General features: G+C 39.1%; 1 protein-coding gene and 1 long non-coding RNA gene across 2 annotated transcripts in view; one reads left to right on the top strand and one right to left on the bottom strand.

Annotated features, from left to right (window-relative positions):
* The window catches only part of LOC309711034, a 288,313-nt gene that overhangs the window by 52,360 nt on the left and 216,023 nt on the right, over positions 1-19,930 (top strand). The gene's annotated exons all lie outside the window — the stretch shown is intronic.
* Positions 968-18,180, bottom strand: tbx5a (T-box transcription factor 5a). Its single transcript, XM_082542583.1, has 9 exons — positions 17,757-18,180; positions 16,886-17,059; positions 16,000-16,094; positions 14,506-14,625; positions 13,424-13,571; positions 7,736-7,888; positions 4,853-4,944; positions 3,185-3,417; positions 968-1,580 (listed from the first exon to the last, which is right to left on the bottom strand). Exons 2-9 carry the CDS (start codon positions 17,027-17,029, stop codon positions 988-990), a joined length of 1,578 nt encoding a protein of 525 aa, XP_082398709.1. The 5' UTR covers positions 17,030-17,059; positions 17,757-18,180; the 3' UTR covers positions 968-987.

Below are 19,930 nucleotides of genomic sequence, written 5' to 3'. Positions count from 1 at the left end.
TGAAATTATACAAGTTCCTGATTAAATCTTGATTTAATTAGCTACCAAGGTCAATCACAATCATTACCAGAGTAAGTTCTGCGGTTCTGCTTCTCAACATGGTCAGTATCAGTTTTTCAGTACTGCTGCTTGGTTGTAACACCGTTGCATGTGGTGAGGGCAGTTTCTGCCTGAAACGTCTGGGCACGAATGAACAATTATTCTGTCACGTTTCACATCATTAAATTAATATAAGGTTTTTGAAGTGCATGTAAATATGCGAAAACGAAAAAACAAAGCAAAACAAAGCAAAAAACACAAAAACAAAACAAAAAAAAAAAACCCTTTTGACAGATTTAAGAGTAAGCAAGAGCTACAACAAAGGCTCACACTTGCTTATTCATGGTTTAAGTTATAACAATTTTACAATGTAACTTGTTAACTACAAAAACTATTTTAAAAATGAGAACTTGGGCTAATATAACAGAAGACAAGTGTCCTTTTTTTGTTTTGTTTTTTTACACAAATTTGTTATATAGTCCAAAAAGAGCTTTGTACTTGTGGTTGCAAACACATTTAATGGTCTGACTAAAAATCCGGACATCCAAGAAAAAGCACCGCCACACGAGTTCGCAGTCGACCTGCGGACCACATGCTTCTGAAGCATTTCTGACCTTCGCTTTTGTGTCTGCGTGCTCTGCTCTTGAGCAGTCTTTGCTTCTGCTTTTGTCCAGCTCCTCTTTGTTTGTTTGTTTGTTTATAAGTGCACATGCTGTCACAACAAGGTAAGTGATAAGATGCCTTCTCTTCTAGTCAGCACCATCCTACTATGCACATCCACTGTGAACCAACACTGGTCTCTTTAGGATGAACAGCAAGACCTTTTAAAAAAATATAAATATAAATTCATCTACACACTGCCTTGTTTTGGTCCTTTGTTGTGTTTTTTTTTTGTACCGTATTTATAGAGTGGGGGGGGGGGGGGGGGGGGGGAGAGAAACAACTTCTTTAGCTGTTCTCACTCCACTCTGGCATGATGCTTACACTATGTACAGAGTGGTACTGGTGTGGTGATAGTGTACGTGGTATGCCATGTGTATACAGGTACTCATTTCCCTGCAGACTGGCTGCTGGTGATTGGATCCCAGCCCCGGGACTGCATTGGCGGCCCAGAGTCTGATGGGTCATAGAGCTCTGGTACATTGCAGCGTGGTGGCCATCTCCCAGCTGTGGAGAGGCGTGGCCTCCCACCCCACCTAGTCTGGACACCAGAGACCCTGAGGTGAAGTGAGCGGAGAAGTGTTGGTAGGGCAGTCGATCCATGGGCTGCATGGTGGTGACAGAACAGCTACCATAGGGTGATACACTGGCCCAAGTGTTGCAGCTGATGTCTTCCAAACTGGGAACAGGCTCAGCGCTTTGCGAGGCACTGGCATACATACAGGCCTGCCGCTGGCTAGACTCGCTGCGGTAAGGCCCACCGGAGAGACTGAGGCTCTGAGCGTAGCCAACAGGGCGGTAGTAATGGTCCTCCTCACTCGATGAGCTCTCCAGATATGCTTTCTTGTAGCTGTGATCTCCTGAGTGACAGTCATCATCCACTGCAGGTGGAATTAGAAAGGTGAGCAATTGTGTTATTCAGGAGATGGAAAATACAAACTGTTATCAAACAGAATGCAATGATTTGCAGATCTCATAAACTGGTATTTAATTTACAGTAGAACACAGAAAACATATCAAATGATTAATTGAGAACATGTGCCACATTAAGAAAACTATTAAGAAAAGCTCATTTTGAATTTGATGGCAGCAACATGTTTCACAAAAGTTGGGACAGGGCTATGTTTACCACTGTGTAGCATCCCCTCTTCTTTAACGACAGTCTGTACATATGAGGGAATTCAGGAGATCAGCTGCTGAACAAGCCCGGTTGAGCAGCCGGACTCTTGTTCTATGAAGCCATACTGTTGCAATAGATGCAGTTCGGGTTTAGCATTGTTGTGCTAAATATATTGGAGCATAATTGCTGTAAAACCTGTATCTACCTTTCAGTACTGATGGTGCCATTCCAGATGTGCAAGCTGCCAATTATAGGCAGTGATGCATGTCCATACGATGATAGATGAAGGCTTCTGAGATTTGTACCGTGCTTAACACCTAGGCTTTGCCTCTACAGCCACTCTCCACCTTCATTCACAGTATTTGACGTCCATGTTTTCCAAAAAGAATTTCAAATTTGGATTCATCTGCCCACAGAACACTTTTCCATTTTGCCTGGGTCCATTTTAAATGAACCTTGGCTCAGAGAAGACAGCAATGCTTCTGGATCATGTTCACATATGGGTACTTCTTTCCATGATAGACCTTTAACTCTGGATGGTGCAATGAACTCTTTTCACAGAAAATGATTTCTAGAAGTGCAATTTTTTCCATGACTGAATCACGCCTGTTTTAATGCAGTGCTGCCTGATGGCCCGGAGATCACAGGCATCCAATTGATCTTCTGCCTTGTTGCTTGCACACAGAGATTTCTTCAGATTCTACGGATCTTTTGATTCAGTAGGGCTGTAGATGATGAGACTTTTAAAGTCTTTGTAGCCTTACATTCAGGAACACTATTCTGAAATTGCTCCTAATTTGTACATGCATTTTGTTGCTGATGTGGCTTCTCTGCCTCTCTTGGATGCTCTTTTATTTTTTTAATCTCCACTCATGTTACTGACCTCTGGCAATTAGCCTAATTAGGATCTTATGTAAAATTTTCCTCATTTTCCTTTCACGCTGTTTCTTTTTTGTAAAACTTCCATTTCCAGCCTTTTGTTGTCCCATCCCAACTTTTTAGAGAGATGTTTCTGCCATCAAATTCATAATGAGCTTGTATTTTTCCATGAAATGTTGAAATGTCTCAGTTTAAACATCTGACATGTTTCCTATGTTCTACTGTGAAGAAAATGTGGCTTTATTAGACTTTCCAATAAAAGCATTTTGTGTTTATTTGCATGGCATTCCAGATTTTCTAGAACTGGGGTTGTACATGACATATAGCAATATTAAATAGCAGACACTATATTTTAAATTACTCTTTGTTTAACGTAACACATCTCACGTCATTTGTTTTAGTTTACAAATCTTCATGTACACACATGATGTGTTCAAGAATAAACATTTATTTAAAAAAAATATTATAAATAAAAGATTCACCTACCTTTCCTCTTGATACAGTGGTACTCTTGGCCATGCTCATGAGGCAGGGGGTAGGAACCCGACTGGGGCAGCATGTCCTGTGAACTGCTTGTGACACCATTTTCACACTGGGAGTACTGGGAGCTCAGGCTGTTTGGTGTGGCCAGGCCTTGGACCTCCCCGCTAAATGGACTCTGGCTGGAGCCCACTCTCTGCCGCACTGTACTGCGAGGCACTACTGGATACTCCTTGGTACTACGTGCACACACAAACGATCACAGTTGTTAGTTATTATCTTCAACTATAATTTGCTGTCAACAAAGCAGAACTATTTTAATCTTCCGCATTTCATCATAAGATCATTTGTCAAAGACAACCAACGAGGATCACCATCAGTGATTTACTTCCACTTAGGACACAGAGAAAAACGTCTGGGGGGTGGGGGGGATATTCAGTCCAAAATATTTTGCCCCTATAAATCCTCAGGATCCATCAATAGATCATTTTGCTACTTCTAGTTCTTTGATATCAGGGGTGGATTCAGTTGAAAACCTGACCTGGTTTTGCAATAAGCTCTCCCCTTGATATTGTAACCAAGAGCAGACGTGCATTGCTTACTGTCCTCTGCAGGATTGGACAAAGGCATGAAAGATTGATAGTGTGGTTTGGACTCTCACCAGCTTCTATAGATTTACAAGTTTTGATAGCTGAAATGCATTTCACTTGAAACGTTTCATTAGCTCGTGGAACGCACCTACTTAAAGAAATTTAACGTGCGTCTAGTACAATCAGGCATGCGGTTTTTTATAAAGCTACTTCTTTTTTTACTGCAACACGGATTGTGAGGTACTTGATCATTATTCTGTGCATCAGAGTAAAGGTTTTAGAGTGGATGCATTCTTCTAACACCTTATGGAAATGCCAAACAACCTTTCCTGTTTGGTCTGATTTGGGATTTTTTTTCCCTCCTCATTTGAATTCACATAGAGTCTGAACTGGCTGCCCAAAGGGGGTTGTTTTTTTTCAAAACCAGATTTTCTCCTTTGAAAAAGTGTTTTCCACGCAGTACGGACTCATACTCCATTCCTCATCTGGACTGAATAATAGAGCGAGGGAGGGGAGAGATCAATGTGGTCGTGTAGTGCCTTGGCTGCCTGACCAAGAGACACCACCAGTTCAGCACAAATGCGTGCCCCCCCCCCCCCCCCCCCCCCCCACACACACACACACCACCAACACACACATATATACACTGCACACACACACACAGCACAGTCCACATAAGGAGTTGGAACATCCTGGTAGAAAGAGCTCTATGGAAGAGAGATGTTACATTTGTGTTTCAGAGGTTCTGCCAGATCAGCCATAAAAGTCTTCAGCATGAAAACTGGCTGACTATCAAGAACTACACTTACATCATTGAAAATAACACTCACTGAAAATAACACATACGACTGGTTTGCATTTGGGTGATTGAGGGATTAAAGTGGGGCTCGTTAAGTGACAGTGTGACCAGGATGTCAGTAATCCCTGCCTAATTGAGGTAACATTTATCTACTCATTTCACAACATTTAGTATGGGTCAGTATTTCCATATATCAGAAGCAGGATCTATGAAAAAAAAAAGAAAAGAAAAAGAAAAGCAAGCAAGAATAACGTGTATTTTGATTGTTTTTTTTCCCACATTTACCTTTGCATTCTGGACATCCGGTGTAATTCCATGTCATCGCTACCACGGAATCCTTTTGCAAATGGGTTGTTCTCGATCTTCAGCTGGGTTATCTGTAAGAGCAAACACACGAAGTGTCAGTAACATACACTGTTGCAGTAAGAGTCAATTGTTGTGCTGCTTATGTCATTTCATTGTCAGCTGCGTTTAAAAGCACCCAATTACAGCCAACCCACACATGCATTGAAATAGCAGCTATTTAAAAGCAGCATTTCGCCGTGTGCCAGACTGTCAGACAAGACAAGTCCTCTTCAACTCAGGGGCTTTATGATGACAATATTAAACATGTATTTTTGGAGAAAACCGGGGCTTTACAGGGTTTTTTTGGATGCATGTAAGTGTTCACAAGTTACCCAAGAGTGAAATAACAGATCATATTTCCAGAAACCTGAGATACTTTCTGAGCTGAGTTCCTGAGTGCAATAGTTCAATAAAAACATGTATATAAATCATCTTTCATTGCTTAATTTATGATGTTACATTAGATGATGTCTAGCTTAGGAGATAGCTGGCTCGTGCATGACAGATACAAATCATAAGACTTATTCTATGACTTAATGTTTTGGTAAAAAACGTCTCTATCAATACCAAACAAATAGAAGCAGAAATTACTTTCAGAGCCACCCATAAACAATAAGTTAATCCCAGAGTGGTTTAACCCAGTCCCGGGATATCCCTCTCGTGAGCAGTGGTTTCTGGCAGGTAATTAGCTGGCAGCTCTCGTGTGCTTCCAGCTTTTTGACAAGACTGGAAGTTTGTGTGCACGCTGGCTGACACTTTCAGCAAACTTTGTAAAATCTCTCATGTGACACTTCGCTAGCTTCTTGTTAATACGAGCTGTCTGTCAGATCATTTATACACTGTCTCATCATTTTAAAAGTTTGGCATTAAAAATTCAGAGTCTATTTCGCCCTTTTTATCCCCCTGCATGTCTTCCAAAAATACACCTAGACCAATAATTATCCAGTCCAACAATCTTATTCTCAGCTGAGTTTACAGAGAGAAAATTAAATATTTTACAAAAGATTTTGTTCTGACTAGAATTAGCAGATAGGAGGAAAAAAGGAAAAAATAATTTGAGAGTCGAAATTCAAAGGCTGTAGTTTGACTAGGCTGTGTCCAAACAGTTCTCATTAAAATAACTGAGGCTGACATAAACACATTTCCAGATGCAAAATGAAGTGAAGTAGTTCAAGTAAGATTTTTTTTTTTAAAAAAAGAAAAGAACAAAAATATGAGCTGGTCTTAATTCATCTTCCCAGTTTCACAAAAATCTTAAGAAAACATACCACTCCAGAAACCTCAGTTTCTGGAGAAAATGCTTTAATTACAGCTACGACAGGAAAGAGCTGAAACCAAAGACTTTGACCATTTCATTAGCTGAGAGTCTAACAGGTGAATTGGACAGATGCCTGCAGCTCGTAGCCCACTCCTTTTGGCAGGCTTAAAACTGTTTGATTAGACAAATGTGGCAAGAAAAAAAAGAGCCTCGAAACCCGAAATGCCCCTTTCTTTCCTGCAGGTCTGGAAAGCCCTAATAATTAGCCCGCAGTTACGATCTCAGCCCCTAGTAACAGGCTCAAAAATAATGAATGGTTTCTACAGAATGTTGGTCATTTGTGCTTCCTGTTCCCAGAAGCCCGGAGACCTGGATTGGCTGCGGGGACATTATGAGCTTTCGCCCCTTTCTCCCATATTCCCCAAACTAAAAACATATAGGCCTGCATGGTTAAAGGATGTTAAACAGATGCTGTTTGCAGATATTTGTATTCCCAAGATTTTTTTCCCCTCGCCCAGAAATGTGGACAGTGTAAATATTGAATTTTATTCCTGCTACTTTCACAAGTCTGAACACGCAATGGCGACTTAAAAAAACAAAAAAACAAAAAGAAAATACGAGGCTGTGCGGCTCAAGAAATCACATCTTTAACTCTAATCTGATGTTATAAGTTTCCAGATTCCAGATACGTGAAAAACAAGGGTGATTCCAAGGTTTTCTGTTTCCAATTAAACACGGTAAGAAACTTAATTTATAACTCAATAATGTTAATTAAAGCTCCGTCGTTAACCGAGAAAGAGAAGCTTAGAAAATAAATGGAAAAAGGCAAACATTTGAATAGCATATGTAAAATCTGGTTTCCCTTGTGCGGGTATATGTAATTAAATCTTCAAAGTTTTTAGACTGAGATCTGTTTTTTGCGCGTCTATATACGAGCAATGCGTAAGGAGAGCTTCGAAATAAAGCATGCAGTGATAGTCTCATCTACACTGAAATAGACTGAAAATCAAACACCAACAAATGAATTTAAAAAATAATTACTAGAACTGTTTCAAAGTAGGTAGTTATTTATCTCCAACAAAAGCCTTAATAATAAAATCATGCCACGGACTTGGGTCTGTGAAACGTGTTCTAGTCAGGAATCTGAAGTTTTCCTGCGAGCAGCTGAGTTTAATATCAACGATTTTTAGTGAAAAACTTTAAACTCTCAAAGAGCTATTATTTCCCCTCTCCTTTAATCCAACAGAAGACCAAGAGCTGCATAAAAAATTGACAAAAAAATTATTATTAAAAAATAATTTGTGCAAAAATTATAAACACATTTTAAAAAATAACTTCAATGTGAAATCGACCTTTGCGCAATCCTGCATTTGCACCGGGGGCATTTTTGAGAGTGCAACAGACTGCATGGTTCTGTTTGCACAACTGATTTTTTCCCTCTTTATATTTACCTCCGTTTGAAACACTGTGTAATTTTAACCACCCCATAAAATACGTAAACCTAAAGCTGCCCCTTTCGCGACAATAAATGAATAAAAATATCCAAAAATACCCCAAGGTTTTACCTTATGGTTCTGATAGGATGTCACCGCAATGAAAGATGTTTCCGGAAAGACGTGAGTGCAGAAGGCCGTGTTTTTGGAACCAAAGCCATTATTTTCATCCGCTTTCACGATGTGAATCCTTGGTTGATACTTGTGCATCGAATTGAGGATGATCTGCAATAAAGAGAAAGTGGCGTTACACACATATATTTGGCGTCATTTCTAAAAATAAAATTAAACAAAATGAGATACATTCTACCAGTCCTCAAATGTGGGGTTTTTTTTGAGTGCGCTTTTTTTTAAAGATTAAAAATCTCCTTTTGTAAGAAAACACTTTACCATATATTTGTTATAATAAAAATAATAAAAATAATAAATGTTAGTAAGACATTAGCCATTTTTATGCATGAGCAACATGCTGACATGATAAGATTACAGTCTATTTTGCAAAAGGTCTATTTCAGTACTTTCACCAACGCACTGGTCTGCTTATACTTCTCAATAAAAATTTTTTGTCCCTGTAATTTTACGAATTCTGTCTACTTTGTAATGGAATCCACTTTTCCTCTCAAAACGTCTAAGCTGAGCTATAGTTTCTGAAAAACACTTGTTTGGCTAAAACACTTTCATTGAACAACAAATTGTAATGAAAGTTTTATTTTTACCTTTTTATAGATATTTAAAATAAAGTCGACCAATTTGCATTCTTCTTCTTCTTGTTTTTTTTTTTTACAGCACAGTCATTTAAACATTCCTTGTGTTTTAAATAGAATAAAGATTTAAAATGTTCTAATTAAACCCTTTAAAAATATAAATTGTCTCTCACTGTAATTATTACTGCAGTGACAGTGATTTACCGTGTTATTTATACAGCACTTCTCATGACAGTCACACAGATAAATGCAGGAGATAGACATATGCATGCCCTCTTCCTTTATATTCTGTTACCTTACTAAACCAGCCTATGAGAACTACAGTGAATAGAATGAACCTGTCTTTTGTTAGTCAATGCCATCAATCTTGAAGAAATATTATTTATTTATTTTATTTTAATTCCCATTAAATTCTTCTAATAAAAACGACGGCAATTGCTTTTTAATTGACTTATCCCTGCATTCGGTGCCATACCCATTCCTTCTATACTTTATCTGAAAGAGTGTTTTTGAACCTGCGTCTCAGTGCTAGCATGAGAAGAGCCGGGGGATTGCCCTGACCTCCAGTACCTATGGGGGCATCCTGCAGTATTACACAGACATAACCCATAGTCTTTTCTCAGAGGCGAATGAACCATAGAGACCTACATAGATAATACAATAGTCATCCATTATTAATTCCCAGTTGAACTTGATCTCATTTCATGCTGGAATAGGTTTTTGTAATGGGCAGGAGAAAGTGTTTTTCAGCTGCCTGCCATGCACCTTGTAGATGCAAACTATTTAATGGAAGTAAGTGACAGAAAACATCAGTCAGGATTTGTTTAGTGGATCACTTCAGTTACATAAGCAGGCGCAGCTTTTTGTTTTTGTGGATTTTTGCAGTATTGCAGTTTTGTCATGGTGTATTTGAAAAACAAAAAATAAGCAAACAAAAAAACTTCTTTCACGTGTCTGTTAAGCAGCAGTCCCTATGTCTTAATATTTAGAATCATTAATGAGGCTTCAAAACACGACTCGAAACTATGTAAACTGTGCAAAGAAAAAGCAGGGTAAATGGCAGATTTTCTCATGCATTCATTGCCTGCTTATTTCTTAGTTTGCATATATGTCCAAGATTGGAACAAACCACAACAACTAGTCCACTGATGCAAACATGTCATACAGCACCCTGTATGGTTTAAGAGGCTAAAAATGTCTGTCATGAAGACATATTAGAAGTTGCATAGATGTCTAAATGCACATTTCACCATGGAAAATAGCATGGCCCACTAACCGTGGGTTCCTAAAGTCCAGTATTTGTGCTATTAGGATGGGATGTGGTAGTGAGGAGGGGGTAGCTGTAGACCACCCACTGGGGACTCAGCATACACCTCAACTCCGTGGCCCAGTCACTGCCCTGCCTGGTTCCCTGTATCTCTGCCTCAACCCCCCCTAGCTTCTGGATGATCGCATGTAATGATAGTGAAGGATCACTTTGGGTCCCGGGCTGCTGCCCTTTTACTTTCAAGTTCCTCCACATCAGAGAGTTTCCCCAAGCTTCAGGATTAGCAGTCTTTGTACACCACCATCTATTGCTCATCACACACTGCCATTCAAATATAAACAGTGTGATCCTCACACTCCACCCTCATGCACAAAACATGTGTGGGAAGACTGGGAGACGAGTGCAGCAGCAAACTGATGGGTAAGACAAATAACACTGAGAAATATTCTGGGAGTTGAGACAGACATCAGAGCAAAAACTACAGATTGGTATGAAACAGAAACAAAAACAAACTATTCAGGAATTCAGATACAGAAAAAACACCACTTAATTCTGTAATTTTGTGACCAAACTAGTGCTGTTGTGGAGGTTTTGATATGTATCGACAGATATGAATAACAAGCAACAAAGCAAATACACTTTGTTAAAGCCAAAGTACAGAGGGATTAAATTTAAGATACTTGAATCACAAATAAAATTACTTACAACAAAATAGCACTTGTTACTAAATATGCTATATACAAAAATTATAATGTTGCAGATGGCAAAGTTTAACCTTTAACTAATAAGAATACAGAATTTTTACATTTTGGGGCAGTTTAATGTATAACTTTTTTTTTAAAGAAGATATTTATGTAAGTAGAATCTCATGGAAACTAAAAACCAAATAGCTAGCCAAAACTGTTACCCTGTAATATAACTAAAGTCAGTGAGTATATATACTTAGTTACTTCACAAAATTAGAACATTATGATTAATAATTGTATCTTTAAATAAATCTCTTTTAAGATACACACTTCTTTAAAATGAATTACCTAGCTTCGGTACAACTAAAACACATTACCATTGAAATAAACTGCTTAGTGAAACAGACCTCAGCCTCAACACTTTCATACGACGAATATGTAAAATATCAGAAAAATGACTTATGTGTGTGTAACCTATACATACTGTGTATAATTTAAAAATCCTGTTCCTTGCAAATATCCTTCTGCCCACTTCAAACCACTATTCTTCACTATATTTCTACACAAAACTTAATAAAATAGCATATCTACAAGATTTTCTCATAACATTTCCAAAGCTCCTTAAACTACCTTCTTTCATGATTCGCACTAAAATGTTTGTTATAACAAATTTGTTTTAAGAGTGAGGGTTACACTCCACGGTTATGCAATACAGTTCAATGGGTTATAAAACTGTCACAAACCAAAAACAGAACAATTAACCTTGCATTAAGACAAAGGCACCACATCCTCTGAGATTAATTCCTAAGCTGAGCTCAGTCCTGCCCGGCCCCCTGACGTGTATGTTTTACAGACATTTCTAGAAGAAAACCTCAGGCCAGTCCTGTATTGGTTTAATCGGCATCAGCAATATGTTTTAGTCTCATGTCTCACTGCTAGTAATTATAAATCATCTACAAGTTATTTCAACCAGCTGGACCAACAAGCTGATGGAGTATATTTCTGGACAGCCACCAGTGCTTCATTTATGAATCCCATGGAGCTCTCTCCCAGCACGAAAGAGGCCGAGCCAGGAACCACTGCAACCAATCAAACTTTACTTTAACCCAAAATTCACAGTGCTGCTCACATTCCGACTGAGACTCAGTTTCATCTCACCGGCTGTGCTTTGGCAAGGGAGCAGTTCCTTTAGGTGCCATGTGGACAGATAGTAGCTTGTGTGTGCTAGAATTCATATAAATTTTTCCGTGGGTAACTTTGAAAGCTGAAACCAGCTTCACTTTGATTCATTACCACACTGAAACCAACACCTTAAGTGGATGCAGAAGTATACATAAGAATATAGTATAATGGCAACAATAATATATAGTATAATAATTGGTGTGTGGTCATAATAATAATTGGTCATATGCAATGAGATCGTGTTTTTTGTGGACTATCGAGCATTGTGGAGTAATACATCTCTAAAAGCAAAACCAAACAAACACAGCTTGCGTTAAGGAATGTTTTCTCATGAAAGCAAACCAGCTGTTGAGGTAACCTTTGCCAAATTTATAATTGTATTTTCCTTTAATGGCTAAGCCTGTTAGTAAGAAAGTTTCTACAAAAAGACATCTAATTAGGCCTAAATGTACCCATCGAGATACCTTTCTTCATGAAAACCTGCTGCCAAAGGGCCCATTTGTTGATGAAGTAAGTGATGTTTGTACTTTCTGCTTTGGGTAAGACAGGAATCACAAAAGCCTGAGGCCAGATAGGGAGTTTAGAATAATGAGGAGTTAAAGCTAGGAAATAGGTACCATACAGCCTCTTACTGCTGAGAAGGGTGAAGGAGATGGTGGGTGGTGGTGCAATTGCCCTTTTCCCTTTTCCTAAAAAAGTTCCCAGTTGATCTCTTCTACTCATGCAAGCTGAATTCCAGGAGGTCCATGGCTAATGCACCTAGGGGGTGCTATAATAACACTGTGCTACAAAAGGTATGTTACTAACACCTTCATAGCAAACATATTACATATTAAAGAATAAGATGATGGCACGATAAGAAAGAAATATTTGTCTCAATCTGGAATATTTATCTAAAGATCACAGAGACTCTTCAAAACATTACCTTTACATCATTATGTTCAATAGTAAAAACAGAATATCACCAAACTTTTTTGTAATCTCAGGAGATTCCACTTTGGAAAAGTAAAGTAGAAAAAACCTTCATATGGCACAAAATTTCCTCTATATTTCTTTTTTTGTGTTTAAAGTATATCAGGCTTACTATTATTATTATTGCTATTATTATTATTATTATTGTTGTTTTTGTTGTTGTTGTTATTATTATAGCAGTAGTATAGTAGTGGTAGAAGTATTTGCATCTAATTGAACACCACAACTATTTCACTATTTAAAATTAATTTTGTGACGTTTTCAACATCAGAATGCATTTCATTACTTACTATTTTCGTATTCATTTTAACACTGCAAGTTACATTTAACAAAAAATGGAAAAAAAGGACAAAACATAAAAAATATAAACGTATCTATATAATAAAACGTATACCCTCCACCAAAGCGATGGATGGATGGTTAGATGGAATTTATCAAACGATTTACTTTCACTAAAACACATCTTTACAGAAGCAACTTAATAAAGTTTGGGCTCCACAGGTGCAGTGAAAGAATGACTGAAAGATTATGTTTAAGTTTTAATGCACATTTAACAGATCAAATGCAAAGTTTTAAGCAAATAAATAAATCAATAAACTGGTTGCCTCTCTTTAAAAAATATGACCAGGCAGGAGCATTATCTTTAATCAATTTAAAATGTGTGTAAAATATTTAACCTCAAGAAAACAATAAAACGTACTTTTAATTAGCTGCGAGTAGCAACAACAACAACAACAACAACAACAACAACAACAACAACAATAATAATAATAATAATAATAATATGTTAGGGATTTTTATATAAATGGCGATGCAGAGACCTGCAGATAAGCATTTAGTGCCATCATGTAACACGTCGGGCCTTAACGGATTCTCGGGATTTGGGTCAGTGCAACACCAGGTTAGCAATCATGTGGTTAAATAGTATTGATGACAGGCAGGCACCTACGTGTCCGAACGGGTCCAGGTGGTTGTTGGTCAATTTCAGCTTCTGGAAGGAGACGAGCTGCCTCATCCAATGAGCCCCCGTGGCGGGAGAGTCCGGGTGAACGTAGAGTCTCCCGGGCATGGCAGGCTCTGCCTTCCCAGTCACAGACCTGATACACAGCAACACAGTCACACGCTTTGAAACTTGCTGGACTAACACTCACATGCTAGCCGCAACTGAGTCGGTCCTAACAAGTCGAAAGAAGCAGAAGATAATGACTGTGGATAAAATGTAATAATAAATTAAATTTTTATTATAAACGGAAAACTTAAATTAGTGGGGCACTGTTTCTAATTATTACGCACAAAATGGCGCAATATGGGACTTTCTGCACTTAAAGTTCTAAACTATGGGTGATTACGTCTTTTTCAAAACTTTGCTTTATTAACTTTAAACTTCAGTACATAAGGAAGCCTTCTGTATCGTGCCATTGTCGGATATTGATTGCTTCTAGTCACGTTAGACGTTAAAGGCACTGTTTTGCAACATATGTGGAACGAGGGGAGAATTAGTTTTAGGCCGTGCTTAATGCGTCTTCAGTGGCATCATTGGCATGTAGCTAGCAATATTAAAGGCTCTGACACAAAGAAGAAAGACCCGCTTGGAGAACGACTCTAGACAAACAGCCGTGTGAAAAAAATCTTTGATGCAGTGCAAGGAAAAGTTTATCTCGTTGCTTTCAGCGCAGAAAACTCAGCACTGACAGAAACATTTCTGCCTGCTGACTTCATTTCTTGGCAAATATTAGAAAAAACACAGTTAATAATTCTCCCGGAAATAATATATTCACTTCCGATTCCCGTCCATCACGACAATATAACGCTCCCCGCTGCAAATAACTCCAGAGAGAGCGAGAAAGAAAGAGACTAGCTGAGATCCCCCCCCCCCCCCAAAAAAACTAAATCAAAAACTAAAAAAACACACACACCAAAAAAAAAAAACAAAAAAAAAACAATGACCCGGATTTTCATCGGTGCGTAAAAGTATATGTTGGCAAGGCAAATCCTTTTAGAGAAGCGTTGCTGTGTTATGTTTTTACGTACCATTTATTATCGGCGAATTTGTATCGATGGTCGTCAGCTGGAACAACGTCCATAAGTAGAATGTATTTCGTTTTAGGGTTTAATCCTGTGACCTTCACTTTGAAGCTGGGAAACATTCTCCTGTACAGGAAAATAAAGTGTTGTGGACACGCGAGAAAAAAACAAGTACATGACTACTCACACCTATTAACACACACACACACACACACACACACACACACACACACACACACACACACACACACACACACACACACACATATATATATGTATGTATATATGAAATCAAATGCTTTCGTAATAAAGCCTGTGCCATTCACTCTTTAATAACCAAACCAAAAGTAAATAATATTTTGAAGCATAGAGAAAGGTTAAGTGGGAGGATTTAAAACATATAAATATCCGTCTTTGGTGTTTGGAGAGGAAAATCTTACTTTCAAGGCAGGGCGTTGGATCTGAGAAGAGCCATTATAAAAATGTTTTTTCAATATGTTCCAGACAACATCCCTCTAGTAAATCTTTTGGATATTTGGTAGCTGTCATATTGCAGAAAACACACACATACACGGAGAGAAACACTAAGCTCTCCCACGAGTGAAAGGGAAGGGCTAACGGACGAGGATGGATGCTGTGTAATATCATCTCTTGCCAAAAACAGGAGTGAAATGATTGACGGGAATATAATGGAGACTTTTTGCAGCTGTAAGAAAACAACTGCCTTCTGCCCGTGCTGGAGAGCACATCGAAATGCAGCAATATTCAACTGTAAATATTCCTCATTTGTAGGAGCCTGTGCAAGCGGTGCTCCGAAGCTATTTGACATAAAAAGTCATGGGCGCATATAAAAGTTCACACGCAGGCGACATGAGCTGTTTTGACTGGATACAGTCTGAGGGCGACCGTGGAGCTGACAGCAGGACACATTCACTCACGCGGTCCCTGCACAACATGCTGTTGCACACGTGTTGGATCACAAGAAGTGTCTGCACGCAGTTACACACACACACACACACACACACACACACACACACACACACACACACACACACACACACACACACACACACACACCTGCAGCGGATACAGAGAAAACGGCGCAAAAGGCAGCCCTTATGCTCTTTAATGTCTTTATTTCAACGCAAAGAAACAATCGGTAACATTTTACACAAGGGGGCACGTTTTGCACGTTGGCTCTCTCGCTGTATCGCATTTCCCAACAAGGCCACCCAGACTAAAATATGGACCGGTAGTGCTGCAGAACACTAAAGCGTCCACCAGATGCTCTTGTGTTTTCTCTGTGGTTCTGTACGGTTCCAGATCCCCACGCAAGAAAATTCCAGTCTGGTTTATAGTTTATATTTAAGCTCGAAAATCGGCCAAGATAACTAAAAGCCTCATCAACAAGCAGACACGCAGTCAATGAACCCATTAGTTCTACTGAAATCTTTCTAATCGCGATAATAATAATAATGAAAATGTTTTAGATGCTCCTACCGTCCCGCTTTGGTGATGATCATCTCCGTCCCCACCTCGTGAAACTTCGTCCATAGTTCCCTTTCGTGCAGGTAGACCTTTATTCCCTCCATTCCCTTCAAAGTAAAACATTCTAGTGTGTATGGTTTTTCTAAAGTTGCATTATAGATAGAGGTGTCATGCACTAGTCTGCATGCATTTAAGGCCTTCTGAGTTCAGAGGTTGTAAAAAATCAAAACTGTAGGTCTAATATTTAGTGTTTGATTAAAACACTTTAAAAAATAAAATGCAAATACTTTGGACAACCGAGTTGTACGCTGAGGGCTAAGCTGTAAATAATGCAGAGGATAATAAGCTTATGAATTAACAGTTTAAACCAGCCATAATACCGTAGCCTTTAACTTGTTCAGCCTTTGCCGTGAGAACTGAAGCAGCAAACACGATTTTATAATAGTCAAAGCTAATGTGCAATGAACATAAACCCACACAGAATTGATCTGTATCCCCTATATGACTATAAACTATAACACACACAGTTACGCTATGAAGCTTAACAGAAACGAAAAATTTGCTGAGACTTTGCTGAAGTTGTTTCATTTCACAAATTAAAAAAAAAATCACTAGTGGACTAAATATCAGATCCAATCACATTTCTATCTCCAAACAGCGTAAATATATACGCCGAAAGAACTAAAATTAGCAGAAATACTCCATTCACTGTGCGGATATTTGTTTTTAAGTCATGATTTATATTTTATATTTTTAACGCCAAGAACAACAGGGTATCTGCCTGCTTCTGACAAAAACGCCTAGGCTATTTTTTTCCTGCAAATGAGTGAAAGTGACCCCTAAATCCGCAGCTTCCAGCCTGAAGCAGTGAGTGTGAGGCCTGCAAGCCGGCACTGACCTGCTGGATGTAAGTTGTCTGTGATGACGGGGATTTGCTTGAGGTCCCGTTCTGTTTCTCTGATTTATTATCGCTCTGTAATTCTCTCGAATCCGAGCCACCTGGAGAGTTTTGGAGGACAAAAGTCTCCTCTTGGTCCGCCATGACCGGAGCTCCGAAAACTACACGTCGCTGCTGGGAGACGGAAACAGAGATGTCAGTGTGTGCAGCCCGACCTTCTTAACTAACCGGATAACTGAAGACAGACTTTCAGGACATTGTGTTAATATGAATTTAGAGACACACAAATAAGCTTCATTTGCACTGTGTAATCACATTTATTGTTCTTGCTGTTACTATTTTGTCAAGTGAAAATACTTTTTTGATAGCTCAGAAATGAAAGCATAAAATATGTAAATATAACACACATGATAGAAAGCCTTCATGTTAATGGCATGAGCTAAACGTTTAAACCCAAAGCATTTTAATACTCTTAATAATTGCTTAGTGCAATGTGTTTTTCACAAATACAGGTCATTTTATTCTGCATATGTTATTCTTAGGAGAATAACTTCAATATTCACAACATTACTAAACTATTAGGACTTTTATTGTGACACACTGAAGCAGGCCCTCGCCTTTTTCCCCCTGCATGCTCCCAGAACTAAACACATGAGCTGTATTGCCCTGCGAGGCGGCGATCGAAGCAAAAATAAATCGCAGAGGTGCCTCCTAAAGAAAAGAAAAAAAAATCATTTACACTCAGACGGTGTCACTTCAGCAGACAGCTGCGATTCCTGCAACGTGGAGTAGCATTTACTACGATGTGGGCGAGTTATGAAATGCAGTCACGGTGGGTACACGCAGTCGGTTCAGATCAGCATCAGCTTACCTAAAAACCAAAAACAGGTCGCAGGCTGCAGCTGGCCCAGCAGAGAAACGCAGTGTCGCCTTGAAACGTCCAAAAAATAAGAAATCAATCAAAAATCAGATAATCCAGGCGTTTTTCTCGAAGAAGCTGCACAAACTCCCCATGAATCCCCACTGTTTCTCCCCTCAGTTAGTTCCTACACAGCGGAGTCAAAACCACGCAGATCCTCGCGGAGCTCGCTGACAGCTACACGGCGCTGCTCTGTGCCTTATTGTTGCATTTTACAGCGGAGGTGCGTTTTGTGAGCCTACTCTGCCGATGGCACTTAGCAGTAAGCTGTAGCCTATTCCCAGCGGAGCAGGTCTGTCACCTCCTCCGTCCCTCCTCTCTCTCCCAGCCTCTGGTTTTTCAGGAGCTCCCTCTCCAACTCTCCGCTGCGAGTCGCTGACCAACCGTGCGAAGCGGAAACTGAGTCCGCTACGTAGAAGTGCCGGTGTGGGGCTATGAGGGAGGATGATGGGGAGGTGGGGAGGTGTTGCCTTTGCAGGAAGAGCATTGGTTTATGTCCGCGGCAATAATTCCTTACTGGTACACACCCCAGTTCTTCTTATTTATCCACTCCAAACCTCTTCTTGATCCCAGTCTCCAGCCTCTAATTCATTTGATATTGACATATTCGTGCGCCGTTAAGCACCAGTCTCTTCTCCGTAGATCTACACACAATAGAATCAAGTTCATCAAGCGTGACGCTCAGTCATGCATGCATTAGTAGGCATAGGCCAACAGGTTGCCCTTCTTTATTATTACAACTGACTAATAAAAGGATCATAAGCTATGTTTTGTCTGTGCTTGCACTGATGTCTGGGCAATTAACAATATCAATTTACCGACCGAATTTTGTCTCTGGGTAGGGGAGACCGGGGATAGTTGTAACGTGGGTCAGTTGTAACACTTCCAATTTCTCCAATCAGGGCTAAGTTTCAAATGATGTGACTCATCCTGTGCATGCCCAATTCAGTTCTGCTATCACATGTGAAAAATCAGCACATTTTGTCAAACACAGACAATTTAACACGAAAAAAAGTAATTTGTATGCCAAAAAGTAAGTTTTTCTACTTTATTTCAGTTTCTAATAGCATTATTTGCTTTTCAGTTAAACTCATCAAAATTAAATTGTGTTATTTGTATGTCTATGGGGATATATTCTGTGTAGGTCTTTAGTGCTAATGTTTTAGCCGTTGGCTGTAATGTTAGCTAGTTCATGGCTATAGGAGTCTGGGTCAGTTGTAACAGCAACAGTCTGGGTTAGTTGTAACAATAATGCAGATGTTACAACTTACCACACTATTACTTTAACTTATATTAAACAAGTTGGGGCAACGACATCAGCAGAGAGAGGTTCACTGGTCGCTTTTGTATATGTGGTTAATGCCATTGGCAACACAATTCCTCCACTGTTTGTGTTCCCACACATACATTATGCAGACCACTGTGTCAGAGATGGACCAGTAGGAAGTACTGGTAGTGGAAATAAGTCAGGATGGATGCAAGAAACAGATTTCCTCATCTTTCTGAAGCACTTTGCAAACCACACCAAGGTAAGCCATGATAAAAAGTAATGGAATTGCGATGCTGGTGAACAACTACATTTTTTCAGCTTCATTGTTATGTTCAAAATTGGTGCAAGAGTTGTAGGTTATAATGCCCACTGAGCCAATGAGGCCAAACTCAAGGAAGACCAACCAAAATTAATTAAATATTCAGTTGCAGAAAATTCCATAATTTGTCTTTTTTGGGGGGTTGGAATATGTTCAAAAGCTAGATTTCTGCATTCTGTCACACATACACAGAGCTACATAAATGGATGTAAGTGCATTCATGTGTTGAATAAACAAAGATTACATGTTAATGTTTTGTTAGTACCCTTATTTCATTGTGTTACATTTTACCCCAGGATATGTTACAACTAACCCAGACTATGGGGTTAATTGTAACATTTCACTCTTCGTGTTTGAGACCATACCATGCAATGGGTAATTGTGCTGCAGAGAAAATAGCTGCACTATTTAATAGCCGAGACATGTAAATACTTTGCATTACATTTTGAATCCACTACCTTAAAAGAGCTCCAATTTACAGACAGAAATGTCAAAAATGTTACAACTATCCCCGGTCTCCCCTACTTTAAACCATTA

Source organism: Aulonocara stuartgranti (assembly GCF_965226115.1).
Source record: "Aulonocara stuartgranti genome assembly, chromosome: 7".
Lineage (NCBI taxonomy): Eukaryota > Metazoa > Chordata > Actinopteri > Cichliformes > Cichlidae > Aulonocara > Aulonocara stuartgranti.
Note: the sequence above shows the minus strand (reverse complement) of the source record. Positions and strands in the feature narration are given on the sequence as shown.

Bases quoted from the DNA above. Each gene is read 5' to 3' on its own strand.
- tbx5a (XM_082542583.1), bottom strand. From the start codon at position 17,029: ATGGCGGACCAAGAGGAGACTTTTGTCCTCCAAAACTCTCCAGGTGGC. The intron at 14,626-15,999 runs GTAGGAGCATCT...TTTCCTGTACAG, and splicing joins ATCATCACCAAAGCGGGACG to GAGAATGTTTCCCAGCTTCA. The intron at 13,572-14,505 runs GTACGTAAAAAC...GCTGTGTATCAG, and splicing joins AAATTCGCCGATAATAAATG to GTCTGTGACTGGGAAGGCAG.